The sequence below is a fragment of the Enhydra lutris genome, unplaced genomic scaffold, assembly GCF_002288905.1.
Source record: "Enhydra lutris kenyoni isolate GAN:26980312 unplaced genomic scaffold, ASM228890v2 scaffoldscaffold30, whole genome shotgun sequence".
Lineage (NCBI taxonomy): Eukaryota > Metazoa > Chordata > Mammalia > Carnivora > Mustelidae > Enhydra > Enhydra lutris.
In genome coordinates this window covers 6,547,181-6,566,658 of record NW_019154114.1, presented here as the reverse complement: position 1 = coordinate 6,566,658, position 19,478 = coordinate 6,547,181, and the positions used below count along the sequence as shown (strand labels likewise).

At 43.5% G+C, this 19,478-nt stretch overlaps 1 protein-coding gene across 1 annotated transcript in view; it reads right to left on the bottom strand.

Moving 5' to 3' along the window:
* LOC111152895 (WW domain containing E3 ubiquitin protein ligase 2) overlaps window positions 1-19,478 on the bottom strand; it is a 144,763-nt gene that overhangs the window by 62,739 nt on the left and 62,546 nt on the right. The window contains exons 5-6 of the mRNA XM_022511620.1: window positions 18,776-18,913; window positions 16,867-16,963 (exon numbers count right to left, since the gene is read on the bottom strand). Coding sequence (XP_022367328.1) covers window positions 16,867-16,963; window positions 18,776-18,913 — 235 coding nt within the window. The remainder of the gene's footprint in view (window positions 1-16,866; window positions 16,964-18,775; window positions 18,914-19,478) is intronic.

Here is a 19,478-nt window from a genome sequence, read left to right as displayed (position 1 = left end):
TCAAACACTGCTGGAAGGAATGGGATGTGGTACAGCCACTTTAGATTACAGTTTGGAGGAAAAAGAAAAGAAAAAGAAAACCATTGGCAGTTTCTCATAAAGTTAAATATGCACTTAGCATACAAACCAGCAATCCCACTCCTAGGTATTTACCCAAAAAAGGGGGGGAAATATGTTTCCATAACCTTTAGGCAAATTTTATAGTGACTTTATTCATAATTTCCAAAACGGTTAACAACCCAAAGTCCTTCAGACTGTGGTACATCCATATAAGGGACTAGTACGTAGCAAATAAAAGCAAACAAACTACTAACACATGTAACAACATAGATTCACATCAAACACACTACAGGAACCAGAAGACAGGCTCAAAAGGCTACAGTGTTTCGTTCCATTTTTATAATATTTAGGACAAAACAAGGTAAACTGTATGGAAAGAAAACAGATTGGTGTTGACCAGTGGCGGGAGGTAGAAGGGGAGGATGACTGCAAAGAGGCACGAGGGAATTTTTCAGGAAGATAAAGCTATCTATATCTTGAATACAGTAGTGGCTACCGGACTTATGCTTCTGTCAAAACCCACAGAACTATACACAGCAAAGGATGAATTTTACTGTTTATAAAGTACACCTCAGTAAACCTAATTTAATTTTTAAACATCAATTTATATATTTAAGCCACTGCAAAAACAGTTCATCACACGAGAAAAAATAAAAGTCAGCAAAAGTTTTAAAAGGCAGGTAACTTACTGTGTGAGGATATGCTCAAAAAAAAAAAAAAAAAAAAAACAAACACAGAAAACAAGAATCGCAGGAAGAATGTACTTTAGGCGATATTCAAAACTCTCCAAACACTCTGTATTACTAAATGTGAGGATTCTTCAAAGCTCAGGAACACATTTATCCGAAATATTGAGAATTCCTGGTTGCCTGGACACAGGGTGCTGAGCATAATTTTCTACATTGGTAAAAGAGGACTGGGGTACAAAAGGGAGGTTCTGTGACCTCAGATTCAGGCCCATTAGTATTTGACCTCAGCTCATACAAAGTTTCAGGGTATAACAACAGTGAGTTTTCCTCCATTTACAAAGTCAAATCAATAACAATGCAAAAGTTAAAAATCACCTAATAACCTTCAAACTCTTCTCACATTCCAATCCAGGGAACTGATATTTGCCCGGATAACTGGACCCAAGAGGGTGGCTGTCCGGCCCCTCCTCCAGGGCCTCTTAACTGGGCATTGTCTTTTAATAGCAGCATGGAAACAAAACTGAGTGAGGCTGGGCCAGTTTCCAGTAAGACAGAACCAGCAGAAAAAACAGGCACTTAAAATAGAAGCAATGAAAAAAAAAAAAAAAAAAAGGAATTGGCGATGGGAAAAGAAATGGTTTCCACCATTCAGAGATGCATTGTCAATCGAAGTTTCTCAATCCTTTCTCTCCATTCAAATGTGGATTCAGGGGAAACTAAATAAATAAATAAACAAACAAATAAATAAAAATAAGTAAGGGATGAAAAAGGAGAGGTGAAAAGGAAAGGCGCAATTAAGAGTTAAAATGGGACCATTCTCGTCATTCCAAGGGTAATTTACAGCTGCATTCCACACCCTACCTCTAGGCTGCCAGCCTCAGAAATGACAGGAAAGGTAAAAATAAAACTGCTGCCAAGTCCATTCAACATTTTGGAAAGACAAATGATTTACTTGTGCCCAACCTGGAGTACAGAGCAATCGTCTCAACAGTGGCAGCTTTAACAGACTAAAAGATTCATCTTACACGAGAACATACGATACATTCCGATTCATCTAACCTAATTCCATGTTGTAGGTCGAGAATAACAGAAAAGAATACCCCAACACCCTCCCCAAGCTGAACGGGAGCTGAAGTTCAGGGGAAGTATTCACTCCTCATTCTACCCAGCTCGCTGCAGCAGTCAATGACTGATCCATGTCCCTTGGCCTCAGGTGCCACGAGGACAGAGGCAGCTCAAGCAGTGAGCGTTGTGGGCCACCGGCCTCCACTGACATGCAGGAGGAACCTGCACGGGCAGCCCCTTACCTCGTACAGGTAAGCCAGAAGGGCGTCTCCACCTTGTCCTACTCAAGTCACCTCTTTTGAGTGTCCCTTGAGCTACAACCTCAGACCAAAAAGGACGACATGGGGACCTGAAGTACTGGGGTCAAACAATGCATTTCGCTGTTATTTCTAAGTGTTCTGACCCAGCAAATCACAAAGGCAGAAATCCAGTGGAAGTGAGGTAAGCTCCAAAAAGAGTATGTTCCTTGGACATTCCTCAGAACATTCCTCTAAACTGCTCCTGAGGATAATTCAGGGTCTTTGTACATCTACTCACCTGGCAGACGCCTCTCTGGGCGCCCAAACCAAATCTTGGTCTAAATGGGCCTCATCTCCGAGGTTACAGTAAGTTCCTTGATACTTTCTCACAAAGCATTCTAATTTTCCTTTTATGGCAAATAGAAGTATTACAAATACTTCTATTTGTAATTATGTATTTGTTTGTGTGTTTATTTGTTCAATGTCTATCTCCCAAGAACGTCCATGAGGGCAGGCACCGTATCTCTTTTGTGTACCTTTGCATAACCAGCACCCAGCCTGAGCCTGGTCCCAAAAGAAGGCATGTAAAAATATTTGCTGAATGAATAAAAGAAGCAGGCTGTCAAGTTCAAAAGTACTCTTGGGCCTGTAATCTCTAGTACTGCCTATGTTCTTTGTAGCCCAGTCACTCATCACGTCCTCATCTCCCACCATCCCTTTAGAGAATGGAATCCAGCCAGGGGATGGAATCCAGGGCCTACGAGGTAACTGAGAAGTATCAGAGCTACTGCCTTCCAGAAAGACCAGCTCTAAGCATCATGTAAAAACATTCTCTAATATCATGTCTAGAAATAAAAATCATTTCACTAGACTCATTTCATGCCCAAAAGCATATAATAAAATTGCGAGACAATCTCTGAATCCAACAAGTTTTATTTGGCATGGGTTTTCATTTGTTCTAGCTATAATTTTCCAGCATATTCTAACAAGTAAAGAGTAGGCGAGTGACTAAACAGGAGAATTTAGAGAGGCACCTTCTATGGTAGGCAGAATTTCTAGAATGACCCCTCCTCCCAGATACTCCACCCTAATGCCTAAAACCAGTGAATGTGACAAAATATCGCACCCTTCATTATGTTATGTTATGTGGCACCGGTGAACTTAAGAAAGGGTGCTCATACAAGCAGGCCTGATCTTATTATATAATATAAGAACAGTATGCTTTCTCTAGCAGATGTCAGAAGTGGAGAGCAGAAAAGAAAATCAGAGAGATTGACTGAAAGCTCAAGGGAGTGGGGGGGGGCACCTATATGAGAAGGAATGCAGGTGGCTTTCCAGACCTAAGCGAGGCCCCAGTTAACAGTCAGAAAGGAAATAAGGACCTCAGTCCTACACCCGAAAGTAACTGAAGTCTACCAACCACCGGAATGAACTTGAAGCAAAGTCTTCCTTAGACTTTCCAGATTAGAAGGCAGCAGCCCAGCCATCCACACTGTGCTGCTACAGAATTATGAGCTAAAAAATGTTATCGCTTTAAGGCCTAAGTTTGTGGTGATTTATTACACAGCAATAGAAAACTGATACAACCTTTCAATACAAATAAATGTCAATTTCCACAGAAGACAATACTAACTTTCAAATATGAGGCTAGGTAATAGCCTTGGCCAAATTCTTACAGATCACCCTATTTCACTCTGATTCCAGAATGCCTTATGCAGCTCTATGCAATCAGGGCTCATCTCACAGCAACAGCATTTCTGTGATATGATGTCCTTGTATGAGACAAGCATCGAAGATTCAACATTCACTTGGGAATTTCAACTATACATAAGTGAGGCATTACTGTTCTTAATGGGTTACATTCTCCTATGGTACAGTTCAGCTACAGGGACTTTACACATTCTTTTCCCAAAAAAGACATATTTATGTATCAACTTGTGTCTGATTCCAATGTCAAACTAAAAAGTTGCAAAGATTTGAAAAGAATAGTTCATGCAAACGGTTCAGTATGGAAATACCAGTCATGAAGAAAAAAACAGATGAAACAGGAGAGAGGGAGCAGGCAGAGGGAACCCACCATGCTCTTGGCGGTTAGGCTATGCCCTAGAAAGCACAAGGCAGTCCTGATAAAAAGTCTCCCCTACACCCTGGGCCCCTGAAATCATCACTTCTCAGGAGAAGTGGCGCCAAGGAATGTAAACTAGTAGCAAGACCCACCCCGAAGTTTTGGCAAATACCGAGCAAGAACACAAGACTCTTTCAACTCAACAAATATTTATTGAGCTGCTGCTACGTGCAGCAAGGCACTATTCTAGGCTCTGCTAAGGACAGAAAGATGAATAATGCACAGATGCCTTTAACACAGTATTTGGCTGAGAGTTTGGCGCCACTCCCCCTCCAAAAAAGAAGTGGATGGAAGAAGTCACTCCTCCGTAGTCTGTAATTCATTCTTTTCTAAGCTGAAAGCAAAACTGAATGATGTGATTTAAAATAAATCTTTCTCAAGCCTTTTTTAAAGGTAAAAGTTTTTAAAAAAGAAAAGAACAACAACAAACAAACCTGGTCTTATGCTCTCCTTCTCCTTTGCGAAATAATTATTTGTACTACATTCTACCCTGTGTTTTCACTACTTTCATTTTTGAAAAATTCTTGTCATTTTGTCATTAAAACCTTGTACCTTCAAAGGCTATTTGTCTACACAAAGTAGACGGAACCTGTTAGGCATGCTAAATAGTAAAGGCAAACAAAATATTCAGACAGGGAGGAAGCGAGTAAGTTCCTGTTCTCTTCACACCACTGATGCAGAATTTCACACTCCATTATCAAATAATCAGCGAGCCAAAGCTGACTTCAATTCATCAAGACCAAGAAAAGGCACAGCAAACACAGACTTAAAGTGCAAAGTCTGCCCAAAGATAGGAAACAAAAAAGGCAGCACAGAAAAGGCAAGAGGACGGTGAAAACAACTCCAAGGATACCCAGAAACAAAGAAACATAAATGGCCTGTGGAAGTTTCAAGATAGACACTATCATACCGGTATTTTAAAAATACAGTTCAATGGCGTCGCAAGCAATACCACCTAAAATACAAACACCAAAAAGGTTGAAACTAAATGGGTGGGCGAAAAATATGCCAAGCAAAACAAAACAAAAAGAAGCTGGGACAGCTATGCTAATGTCAAACCAAATAAATTTTTTAAAATAATTTTTACAAATCAGGTATAATTTACATAGAGTTAAATTCACGCTTTTTAGGTGTACAGTCTAACGAGCTGTAACAAATGTATACAATCGTGCTACCACCACCACAATGAAGACACAGAGCATTTCTATCACCCCCAAACATTTCTGGTGCCCTTTTGCAGTTAATCCCCACCACCTACCCCTGTCAATTCCTAGAAACTGCTGATTGGATTTCTATCCCTATAATTTTGCCTTTTCCAGAATGTTATATAAATGGATTCATACACAATGTAGCCTTTTGTGTCTAGGTTCCTGTACTTAGCATAATACTTTTGAGTGTCATCTATGTTGTAGGTTGTTCCTTTTCATCCTTCAGACCAAACAAATTTCCAGAGAAAAGATACTAAAAAAGGAGGATCGCGAGATAAAGATAAAAAATTCAATTTGCACATAACTCATATTTCAAATTCATAGCGTGGACCCAGTAAAATAATCTTGAGAAATGCATAAAGCAGAAGTTCTCAGACACAATCTGGCCCCACCTATTGCTGCCCTCATCTCCTATTTTCCCACCACTCCCTCCACACCAACCACCAGACTGGCCTCCCTACCCCTGCTCCACCTCAAAGGCCTTGGCAGAAGCCATTCCTCTGCCCAAATATTCTTCCTCCCAGATATGTCCATGGTCAGCCCTCATTTTCTAATCTTTGTTGAAAGGTCATCTTCTTAATAATGCCTCTCCGACTGCCTGTTTATTCCTGAATCTTGTCGTTAAATACAGATATAGATATAGATATATAGATATATTGCATTGGTCAGATTTATTTTTTAAATAATAAAGATCAGGGGCACCTGAGTGGCTCAGTGGGTTAAGCCTCTGCCTTCGGCTCAAGTCATGATCTCAGGGTCCTGGGATCAAGCCCCACATTGGGCTCTCTGCTCAGCAGGGAGCCTGCTTCCCCCCCTCCCCCCGCCTCTCTACTTGGCTCTCTGCCAACTTGTGATCTCTCCCTCTCTCTCTCTCTCTGTCAAATAAATAAATAAAATATTTTTTAAATATTTAAAAAATCAGGGGTGCCTGGGTGGCTCAGTGGGTTAAAGCCTCTGCCTTTGGCTCAGGTCATGATCCCAGGGTCCTGGGATCGAGCCCCAAATCAGACTCTCTGCTCGGCAGGGAGCCTGCTTCCTTCTCTCTCTCTGCCTGCCTCTCGGCTACTTGTGATCTCTGTCAAATAAATAAATAAATAAAATCATTAAAAAAATTTTTTAAAATAAAAATTTTTAAATCAAATTATAAAATAAATAAATAAATAAAGAGCAATAAAATCAGAAAAAAGAGGAACACCCTGGGATTCTGCAAGGCACAGGATGTACATTTCCAGAAAGAACTAGTCCACAAGTTTAAACCTGCAAATAGGTCAGGTGGGCCTTTGTGGGTATAATTTTGACAGGATGCTTGAACCAGATGCCAGAATGAAATGAACTAATACCTAAAGGGAAATAAGGAAGGGAGGCACCAAGAATACTGAGGCCAATAGTTTCACTATATTTTTAATAAGTTAAGGATACATAATAACTTCAGAACACTGACAGGTGAAGCATCATGCTCTATAAACTCTGTAATTCAGTTCTGGAACTTTTCATCTAAATTCAAAACTTAAATATAGAACTGTTTCAGTGTTTGAAAGGAGTCATTCTATCAAGGCTACTGAGTACATCATCATAGAGACAGTCACTAAACTAAACCCCAAAGTTCCACCTCCACAAACCTTGGCACTCTCAAAAAGAGTCATCCAGCGCCAACAGAATCCTAAAGGAAAAGTCTAACCTCATCACGCCATACTACGCCACAAACTGGCATAAGCAACCCCCTTCCCCGCCGTCCCCATCTGTCCAAAGCATCTGCCATCAGTTCTGTTCTGCTCTTTAATCACCACAGACCCAAGCTGCCTAAGCAACCATGACTAAAAAGCCATTTCTCCAAGACCCATACTCTTCTTATTTGCTTCTCTGTAAATCCTCTCCCTTTCAACCACAATTTTCTAGAACTGAGAAATCCCAAAATCCAGATACAGACCTAATTAAAGAGACATAACCGCTGTGCCCTCACTGTGGTGACCCTTATAATGGCCCCGTTGTTCAATGTCAGAATTACATTTTGTTTTGCTCTGTATCTCTTAAAGTTTGGTTTTTGTTCCTCCCCCTGTGGATACACTTTCGGACTGTGACTACCTCAAGGCCACATGGCCACTAACACCAATCCCAACTATTCTGGAAGATGCCATTTTAAAGAGACAAATTCATAAGCTCCTCCCCCCCCAACCTCATTTCTTATTTCCATGAATAACCTCACAAAGCGCTGAGTCCTCTCTATTCCTGCTCTTCACTCTGTCTCTTAATCAACCAGTCCTGCTCAATGATGACACCTTGTAGGTATTTCTCTTGACTTCTCTCCATTCTGCCACTGCCCAAGGCCAGTCATCAACTTCTATCTCACCAGTTCCTACAACAGTCCTCCTCTTGGTCCCTGGTTCTAATCTCAACCTCCACCGTGGCAGACACTCCAGCCTTCTTCTATTGCAATCTTGCCTGTGTGCATGGAAGACAGCTGGAGGGGCAGTAGCAGTTTCCTGACATCTGGATTGCAGATGCAAGGCTGTGACCTTGAAACTAAGGTTCCTCCAGCCCATATAAAGACTTCTGTAAACACCTAATTCCCCATATTAAATCCCTTCTGCTCAAAATACCTTGAGTGGTTTCTGCTTCCTTCAATGAACCCTGAGTGATACAGCTTCAAATTTACGCATTTGATACATTTCTGGATAATTTATCACAAAAATAGCACACCACGCCCTTGCTCAAAATTCAGTGGTTCCTTAGTTCCAAAGAATAAAATCTCAAGTCCTCAGTAAAGCATAAAGGCCCTTTACGAAATGGGTCTTGCCTTCTTACCCTCTCCTATAGCAGGGATCAGCAAACTGTCTATAAAGGGCCGAAGAGCAAATATTTTAGGCTTTGCAGACCACCTGATCTCTGCCATAGCTACGTAACTCTGCCCCTTTGGAGCATAAAAGGGGCCAAAGACAGTATGTAAATGAATAAGCACAGCCGTATTCAAATAAAATATTATTTACAAAAACAGGTGCTCAAGAGAATTAAGACAAGCCACAGACCAGGGGAAAATATTTGCAAAAGAAATATCTGATAAAGGGCTGTCACTCAAAATATACGAAGAACTCTTACAAGTCAACAATCAGAAAAGAAACCACCCAAGTCAAAAACAGACCAAAGACCTGAACAGACACCCCTCCAAAGATGATACGCAGGTGACAAAAAAACCTATGAAAGGGAGAACGCTCTTGCACTGTTGGTGGGAATGCAAACTGGTGTAGCCACTCTGGAAAAGAATATGGAGGTTCCTCAAAAAGTTAAAAATAGAGCTACCCTACGACCCAGCAACTGCACTACTAGGTATTTACCCAAAGGATACAAAATACAGATTCGAAGGGGCACATGCACCTCAATGTTCCCGATGTTGACAGCAGCATTGTCAACAATAGCCAAACTACAGAAAGAGCCCAAATGTCCACTGAATGATTAATGGATAAAAAAGATGGGGTATGTGTGTATGTGTGTATAAAATGGAATATCAGCCACCAAAAAGAATGAAATCTTGCCATTTGCAATGACGTGGATGGAGCCAGAGGGCATTATGCTGAGTGAAGTAAGTTAAAGACAAATACCATACGATTTGACTCATATGTGGAATTGAAGAAACAAAACAAATGAATACAGTAGAAGAGGGAAAAAAGAGAGAGAAGCAAACCAGAATGATAGAGAACAAATTGAGGGTTGATGGTGGGGGGGTTAAATGGGTGATAGGTATTAAGGAGGGCACTTGTTGCGATCAGCTCTGGGTGTTGTACGTAAGTGATGAATCACTAAATTCTACATCTGAAACCAATTTTATCATATATGTTAACTAACCATATTTAAATAAAAACTTGAAAGAAAAAAAAATGCCGTACATCATACGTCATCAGGAAAATGCAAATTAAAACAGCAATGAGATACTACTACAAAGCTTTAAGAATGGCCAGAATCTAGAACACTGATAACACCAAATATTAGTGAGGGTATGGAACAACAGGAACTCTTTTTCATTGCTGTTGGGAAGGCAATATGGTGCAACCACTTTGGAAGACAGCCTGGCTGTTTCTTACAGCAGTCACTCTCCTTGGTATCTGAAGGAGTCGAAACATGTACACACACAAAAAAACCCTGCACACAGATGTTTATAGCAGCTTTCTTCATGGTTGTCAAAACCTGGAAAGAATCAAGCCTGTTCTTCAGTAGGTGAATGGATGAATCAACTGTGGTACAGCCAATGGAATATTATTCAGCGCTAAAAAGAAATGAGCTCTCAATCCATAAAGAGACATGAAGGGAGCCTAAATGCATATTACTGAGGAAAAGAAGCCAATCTGAGCCACATACTTTGATTCCAATTATATGACGTTCTAGAAAAGGCAGCTTTTGGAGACCATAAAAGAATCAGGGGTTGCAGGAGTTGAGGGTGAGAGAAGGATGAAAAGGTAGAGCACAGAGGATCCTTAGGGCAGTGAAACTAATCTGTACGACACTATAATGGTGGGTAAGTGTCACTGAAGTTCATCAAAACCAACAGAACGTACAACACTGAGAGTGAATTGTAATGCCAACTACGGACTTTGGGGATAATGGTGTGTCCGTGTAGGTTCATCAACTGTTTAACAAATGGGCTATGCCAGTGTGTGATGTTGACAGAAGGCAAGACTGTGTATGTGGGGGCAGGAGGTTTATGGGAAATCTCTGTTCAATTTTGCAGTAAACCTAACACTGCTCTTTAAAAAAAAACCCCAAAACCAAAACAAATAAACAGGTGGCATCCTAGAGCTGGTTTGTGAACCAGTTTGCTATAGCTATCTCCACAAATATCTTTTAACCTAACATTAGCAAATGACTAATAGTTCCTCAAATATGCTAAGTTCTCTTTATTCTGCCTTGCCTTTGACCATGCTGTACCCTCTTCCTGGAGTGACTTGCCTTACGCTGATACCACACTGGTCTGCAAACTCCTTCCAAAGTACAGCTCAAACGTGGGAGGCATTCCCCAAAACCCCCAGGTAGATTCAGGAACACTTCCCACTACCTTCCTCTCGCATGTGAACTCACCACCACTACACAGTCCATTGCGCTACACTGATGGTCACCTTTGTATCTCCCACTAGATGTCCTTGATGACGGGGAGCATGGCTTTCCATCTTTTTGTCACCACAACCCAGCTCAGAGCCCAGCATTCTTGTCTGTGGAACCAATATTGCCTCCAAGTGCAGACATCTGCCTTACCTTGTCCTAGTTCCTGAAAAGTTCCCAACCAGCTTTCTGGCACACACACCTCTCTAGGCTCACGGAGAAGAAATGCCCAAAAAATACCTACAAAATACATAGATCTGAAGAGATAAGTGTATAATAATGTATAGTACAGGATTTTAATTAGTGCAAAATTAATAATGTATAAATGAATGTGTGATTAATCTCCATGATTACCTTCCAATGCCTTGCTTTGACAACGCAGTGAGGTTCCTGTCCACGGTCTCAATCTTATTCCAAATAAACCAACTACTCAGAAAAGAGTCCCTTGTAAGCAGGGACTGAATCTTAGTTATTTCTAAAGGAATAAATGAATTCCACTTATTTCTCCTGTTACTCCTTTCTCTTCCTGAGCAATCCTGAGGCTCTACCCAGATGTGAAGTAGAAGTTGTTGGGTGAGAGGCTTGCATGAAAACTGTAAAGGTGTTCAACCGTATTTCATGCTGACCGGGTGACATCTCTAAGTAACTAAAATTTGGTCATCTCAAGTGCAGGACAGGTAGCAGTGGCCAACGATGACTGAGAAAATGGCCCAGTGCCCAAAGGCTCAACTCCCGTCCTGTCCGTGCCTCTGTCCCCATTAGCTTTGCTTCCCAAACCCCCTTGGCCCTCCCAGGACTCCCAGCAGTGTTCCCAGCAGACTCACGCCCTGTTGAGTTTATTTTTCTTTCCTTTCTGGGCTCGGTTGTCTGCAGACACAGCTGATGAGCTATTTAGAGCTCACCAGAGACCTTGGGGCTTTGTAAGTCCCTGAGACGATAACTCTTTTAAATCTTCAGAGGTCATTAATGCCAAGGCAAGGGAGTCAATAAATTTCATATGCTTTCATCAAAGCAGGACAAAAAGGAAAAGAGGAAAGAAGGGTGGGTGAAAACTCTTATCAGAAGAGGTTCTGAAACTTCTACATGTAGAAGAATCACAGGGGAGCGTGTTAAAATGTGAGGTCTGCCCAACACTGGCCAGTACTCACAGCTGACCATGGACGTGGAATAATTCCAGGTCTCCATCCCTTCACACCAAACACACAGAGGCACATACCTCCTTGCACATCTGCATCTACGCTTCCACAAAACAAATGTGGACACACACGACAAAGGAAAATTAATTGCTTAAGCTCCTTACAGCTTCTTCAACTAGATCTCTTTCAGTTTTCAGGCTCATTCATGAAATTCAACAACCCCCTGTTTGTCTCCCCAGTTCCCTATAGAACTGTGGAAAATCTACAGGGATTCTTGACTGAGGAGCTAATTGGTCAAGTCAGAAGGCATCTCCAGCTGTGCTTGGAGAAGCAGCACGGCTCACAGACAGCCCCGAGGGTTTCAGCTGTGAGCTGGGTTTCCCTCCTTGCCCTGATTTCCCAGAAACGGCTGGGGAGGCACAAAGGAAAAACCCACAGGTGACGAAGCATCAGCGAAGTACGGAGGACTCACACATCCCGACTTTCTACTCTCCAGTCTCGAATTACACACCCATTTCTAACCGAACAGTACCTCTGGAGACAGCTGTCAGTACTGGCGTGGATCCCCTCTGCCGGGTCCTTTCCCTCCACGGACGCCCCACTGGTGGCTTCTCTCGTTGACCATTCACTCCCTCCACTAGTCAGTCCCTGAGATATCATACTGAACCCTCGCACAAGGAACCACAGTCTCTCTGCAAACTCCCACTTCCACTCTCTCCTCCATCTTTCCCTCCACACCCACAGATTTCTTCTCCCTCTGAACTGCCCGGATCGCTCACAGTTTTATCTGCCTGTTGCACACAGATCTCATGTATCATGAAGACTGTGAACCAGCCATGGAAAGGGGAGGCCATGCTCCTGGCAAGCCGTGTGCAGTGTGTGCACGGTACCAGGCACATATCAGATCTGCAAAACCTGAATTGACTTAGGCACCGTTCCCAAAGTCAGCTCTCATTCCAGCAAAATAAAATAAACGCTTGGGGATTATTAAAGGGTGTGGTAGGTACTCCCTGTGCCAACGAGCATGCGCTCTCCCAGGGGGCTCCGTCCCACACCAGGCCCGCTCCACCACTGCCCTGGAAGAAGGAACACTGGCTGAGGACGCCGGGCAGGATGACATGGACAGAATCCGGGGGCGCCACGTAACCATGCCCACTCCAATCAAACACTAAATAGTGTCAGGCCGGGCCTCTCAGGCCACCAACACTAGTGCTGTTCGGACACATTATCTGGCAGTGGCCGGCTTCCATCTGGAACCTGTTCCACCCAACTCCCAAACTAAATTCTCAAGCCTCAGGCTGAAGTGACAGGAGCACGACCTATGAGGCCGATGTAAAGCACCGATTTCGAATCAGTGGCTACTGCTACATAGATCAACCAGGCAGAAGGAAGAGAAGTAGTCGTTATGGAGCTTGAAGAAATCCTAAGTTCTGACATCTGTCTGCCTCAACAGCAAACGACAGTGTCCCCAACTAATACCATTGCTGTTCGGTTTTCTCAGATTGACAGAGGACACTTCTTCATTTTTTATTGTGAAATAAATCACACAAACCAAAGAATACATTAAATATATGTTCAGTTCAAAGATGAGTAGGATGAACACTCGGGGACCCACCCCCCGTATCCACAGGGCGGGGAAATTTCCGTGTGCTTTTTCCTCATTTTACGCACCTCCGGCCCCACAGTGAAAACCAACCTACTAAATTCAAGGTCACTTATTCCCTTCCATTTTTTATGGCTTTACTGGTTATGGAGGCATCCATAAAAAATATATATGGTTTATTTTGACATTTTTAAACTTTATATAAATTACATCATACTGTGGGATTTTCCCCCCATGCCCTGCCTCTCTTATTCAACATTATGTTTCTGAGATTCCACCATATTGATGCAACTGCCTTTCACCCATTTTAGTATGGGATGGTACGTCACTGCAAGACTATACAACAATTCATATTTACCTTACTCAACCAGACCCCCGACAGCATACTAATACGGTGTGTCTGTAAATCAGTTTATGCCACATGATAAAATAACTAGGGATGTTTCACCCAATTATTCTTTTTTTTTTTAAAGACTGTATTTATTTATTTACTTACTTATTTACTTATTTATTTGAGAGAGTGAGAGAACACGAGCAGCGCAGGTGGCAGAGGGAGAGGGAGAACCAGGCTCCCTGCTCAGCAGGGACCCATGCTGAGCAGGGAGCCTGATGCGGGGCTCATTCCTAGGACCCCGGGGATCATGACCCAAGACTAAGGCAGCTATAACGGACTGAGTCACCCAGACATCCCTCACCCAATTCTTTTTTTTTTTTTTTTTAAGATTTTATTTATTTATTTGACAGAGAGAAAGATCACAAGCAGGCAGAGAGGCAGGCAGAGAGAGAGGAAGGGAAGCAGGCTCCCTGATGAGCAGATAGCCCGATGTGGGGCTCGATCCCAGGACTCCGGGATCATGACCTGAGCTGAAGGCAGAGGCTTTAACCCACTGAGCCACCCAGGCACCCCCCTCACCCAATTCTTAAAGAGTGAGCAAGATCCCACTGAAAGACAGAGCTTGGCGGGGAGGAGTCTTATTCTGCAAGCAAATGGTACCTTGACTGGATGACCTTGGGTAGACGAACCCCTAAATAAAACCCTTACATGGTTCCAGTTTGACAGCTTAATAAAGGAGGCGGAAGGAGAGGAAAAGATGTGTGACTTCACCATTTTCACCTTCGTGGACACGTCAAAGCATCTTTGATCAGAGTGAATAGCACCCAAGTCCAAAAAAAACCTACCCACCTGACAGCAAAGACTAAATATTTAGTCTAGGAGGCAGCAGGCAGAAGCCCATCCTCTCTGCCTGAGGAAACCAAGGACAGCAGAGGATTGTCCTTGAATCCTGAAGGTTTGATTCGTCACCCTAATTACAGACCTTGATGCAAAAACATCAGCCAGGCCACACTTCTCAGATTTGCAGGCGAGGAAATGGGTACGAAGGAGAGTCTCCAGAGCAAAGGCAGCCCCTGCCACTGTCCCTGAGCACTCCCAGTGTGCAAGGCCCTCACTCAGCCTGACACAGCTCATCTCAGTTAATTCCGACGACCCTGTGAGGCAGGCAATATCCCCATTTTGCATCTGAAAAAACTGAGGTGCCAAGAGGTTTAATGACTTGTCCAATATCACACAGCAAGTAAATGACAGGCCAAGACTCAATCTACTTTTTCTGCTCGTAAAGCCCCATACCCTGGCTCCAGCCAACTACCCTACTACCACCTGTTTGTGCACACTCGTCTTCTTCAGTGCAGCAGCGGCGGGGAAAACAGTTCGTAGGGACAGAGAAGACACTGCCTGCAGGTGAGCCTTTCAAAAGTGTCTGCTACTGAATGGCAGCAGGCTCCATGTGAATAAATACTTGGATGGCAGAGGACTGTGAAAGCTCAGCAGCCATGTGTGGAAAATGCTACAGGAGCGAAGCAGACAAGGGAGAGCTCCCATAGCACTCAAACTACTTGGAGGGCACGCTGCCCACCCATAGTTAATTAGCATCGAACGTCTACTGTGGCTTATGAGAAAAGGTGCATCCAATTCTCTGCTGAAGTCTGGTTGCTGCTTTATAAGACAACAACCCTCTAAACAAAACAACAAAGAAGGGCTCCTAGGACATGTGAGTTTCAAGATCTACTCACTAGAGAACTTCAGAGAGCAATAAATGGGTCAAGAACTTAATTCCAAAGTTGTTAAGGGTTGGACCCTGCCTTCCAGCCCCCAAATAAGTGACATCAGTTGCATATGACACAAAACTTTCCAAGTCAGCTCAAAGACCAAGATGGCAGCTGCTAGGGCCAAAGTTAAGAAGGCATCATTCTCAGAGAGTGAAATGCTGAGGTGTTCTTCTCCGCCAGCTACTCACCACCAAAGAGATTCTGTTCTCTCTAGCTCGAGGTGTCCCTCATGCCTCTGTTGACACACCATTTGCCAATTATATCATTGGTCCTTACTATGTGAGACTTGACTATTTATCCCAACTTATAACTCATCTAGCAAGTCAAGGAAAAGAGTGAATGGTCTTCGGGATGTGAGGCAACACCTTTGCACAGGCTTGGGGAAAAGTGAACAGGGAAATGGTACCCTGGCTTCTACTGACGCTACACACATAAGATCCAAACATGCAACCCTCTCTTGCTCCCAACACCTCCCTGGCCAACCCTTAAAACCACTGAATCCAGAGACAGCTGATGGCTGTCATTACAGGGATCTTTCAAGATGCTCTGCGTAGGGGCACCTGGGTGGCTCAGTGGGTTAAAGCCTCTGCCTTTGGCTCAGGTCATGATCCCAGGGTCCTGGGATGGAGCCCCCGCATCGGGCTCTCTGCTCAGCCGGGAGCCTGCTTCCCTTCCCCTCTCTCTGCCTGCCTCTCCGCCTACTTGTGATCTCTGTCAAATAAATAAATAAAATCTTAAAAAAAAAAAAAAAAAGATGCTGTGGGTACTGGCCTCAAGTCATACTGTGTTTCTCAAAGCATTACTCCCACTCCTTCCCTGGGATTTGTTCAGGAAGACTAATTTTACTAGTTTTTTCACCTACTCACTGCAGATAGTAACGATTTACAAACTACACTCATAAGATTCTTTTCCCTAACATTTCCTTAAAACGTCTAGAGATTTTGTACACCATGATAAATAATTAAATAAATAAATAAATAAATAATTTTTTAAAAGTCCCCAACTCCATCCTCCCCATCTCTCTAACATACCTGGGAATTCAGGTGTCATGGAAGTAAATTTGCACCGTTAACCCACACATAAGATGGGTATGTCAATAAATAAAATTAAGTCATTCCTCATAGCTATAATAAGTATAACGTAACTCAGACTCCAAGAACAGGAGGGAATCATGAATCACCCCCAGAAACAGAAATGCACAACAGAAAATCTCACATACAAAGAACCATTGCTCTAAGCATTTCTGTGAGTATCCCAAAAGGGTAACTGTGGTCGCTGCCCCCGTAACATAAAACACCAGTTAAGCTCTATTTGACAGTCTCTCTTACCCAAATAACCAGCTTAGCCAGTCCTGATCACTGACAAGGAACCCCTGACCCTCCCGAGAATTCTGAATTCTGTACTCCCCTCTGGACCTCCTTAACACAGTGAGTCAGTTGGAAATTTCCAATAGTTTCTAACAGTAATTGTTCCCCGCCACCTCCCAACAGGTTTTCAATAGCTCTGAGCACCTTCCTAACTCCTCCTCATCCACAAGGGGGGGCTCTTACCGCGATCTCCCACCAAAGCAGTTTGTGCTGGGGGGCTGGTGCCGGTTCTCTGGAGCAACAGCGGTCCCGCTGGATTCTCTTGAGGGTGGCTGGGATCCTAAACCGGAGACCCATCACAAGAAAAGACAGAAACATTGAGAAGCTCAACCTTTGTTTGAGATGTGGCTCAGGAACGAAGTCCAGTTCGTGCATCCGAATGCCCCACCACATGGGACCCTGGCAGTCTAGCCAGCTGCGGCCTCCCGCAGGAACAGGAATAGGGACAGCCAGATGGGATTCGAGCAGGGCCCCAGAGCAGAGACGCTCAAACCTGGGAAACAGCTCTTCTTCTCCAAGACCTTCAAGAACATCTGAGGCACTTATAAGCAACTTGCCTTGTGCATTTAAATAAACTTCGGCCACATCACAGGAAACAGAGAGCAGATGCTGACCAGGCAAAGTAGGGGCAAGCAGTGGGAGCATTTGTCCGTATCGCAACCAGAAAGCTTTTTAAAAATCCAAAGCCAATTCAATTCAAATCAAATCCTGACACTCTTTTGCTCAAGACTCCTCAACAGCTTTCAGCTTCTTAGGATGAGGTCCAAAATCCTCACCAAGGTCTTCGAGACTGTGGTAATCTGAACTGACCTGCTCTTATGGGCTTACCTACCACCACTCTCCTTCTTGCTCTCCCTGGTCCAGCCACCCGGACCACCTTTGCTTCCACTGCAGGCCAAGCTTATTCCCACCTCAGGGCCTTTGCACAGGGGATCCCTCTACCTCTTATTCAGCTATCCCATTCCCACACCTCCATCTTGGCCTGTCTAAACTCTTCAACTCCAGTGGGTCTCAGCTTCCTCAAAGAAATCTTTCCTGGCCCCCAGTTTAAGTGAGATCCCCCTAAAGTATGAGAATCTCATATCACCTGGTACTTTACTTCATTGCTTTTGTCATGATTACAATTACATAATTATTTCTTCGTTTACCTGTTTCATGTCTAACATCCCTGCACCCACCAAGTAAATCATGAGCTCCTGGGAGTAGAGACCATATGAATTTTCCCCTGCCATCTGGCTAGCACCTGGTCCAAGGTTTAGTACATACCAGGTGCTTAATTATAGAAATATGTGCAGAATGAGTTAATAATGCATGTTTCCTCCATGCACCTACAGTACCCGAAGCATCACTCCATCCAGGGAGGATTCTCCAGTCAAGGCCCATCCAATCACTGAGATTCTACCCAAATGCCCTTAAAATAGAATTCAAATTTCATTCCCTTGAAGCTCCAGAAAGGCTGTTTAGGGCTTGGAAAGTGCTATAGTTACCTCACATTTAACAAGAAAAATTGTGGAGAAACCCAACCCATCTCAGACCTCAGACTTCATGAAATAATTTCCTGCTAGATCCAAAGCTGACTAATTTCAGACTAGATCAAAAGAAACAAACTACCCTCTCTCAGGACAGAGTGGAAGATGCTCCAATTTCCCTGCTTCTGCCTGTATTTTGCTAGTGTGAATCTCTAAGACACACAGTCCCCTTTCCCAACAATACCGTCATATAAAAGTCACCTCCTAGATCCCCCAGGAAGTGTAACTGTACCGGGAGGAAAAAATGGGCCCAAGTAACATTTAATAAAGACACTTTATGTTCCAGAGCCCATGTGGGATGAAAAGATATTTTCTCTGCCCTCAAGCAAAACAACAACACACTTGACATTTATTTTGGTCCTTTATCAGAAAGCTGCCCTTAAAAAACCATGTCACAGTTTTGATCGTGCTAAGATTGTTAGGAGGATTCAGGACTAGCTACAGGCCAGGGCTGAGTGGGACCCAAAGGCAGGTACCTGGCGAGAACCAAGCCCCGGGCACCCCCCACCCCAGCCCTGCCCCACCCCATCCCGGCACAGCCCCGGGGAGCAGGGCGCACTCACCGTCTGTCACGGCACTGCCATTAGGCACACTTCCCAGATCAACAGTTGGCCCGTCCAGGAAAATTGTCAGCTCACCACCCGAGACAACACCGCCTTTGTTCTCCGTCTGCAGGTTCAGGGTCAGCTGCGTGTTCTCCACTGTTGAACACGAAAAGCAACAGGGATGGACTAAACCAAATGCACCCCAAGTTAAGATTCTGTAAGTTCTCTGCCCTCATTTAACCTACTCTGGCACCCCTGACAATATTTTTCTGTCACTTCGAATCTGTCTTGTGGCATGGAAAGAGGAATGGGAAGGAATAGGTCTAACTGTCATCACTGTTGTATTAGACTGCGGGGAAAGGCTGGACTCTTGTTTTTCTAAACATGTTGTATCTTTATAATTTTAATGTGACAGATTTGTTTGGTTATACTTGCAGGACTGTGATAAAAGTCCAGAGATATTGATGGCGCATAGAGGAAGCAGTGAGAAGCAGCATCCCCCTACCCATATAAAGAATGGTGGCAAAAAAGAAGAGAAACAGGTCAGGAGACCCTTAGGAAATGTCATCAGGAGTCGTCTCTAGGTGAAGAATTAAAGGGGCTTCTTTTCAGATTATCTGTATTTTAAAAATACTGTTTTTAATTTTCACTTCTGAAGATGTTTCACTTAGAAACAAGGAAAAATGTTTAAGCAATAGAAGTTCAACAAAGGTAAGTCAGC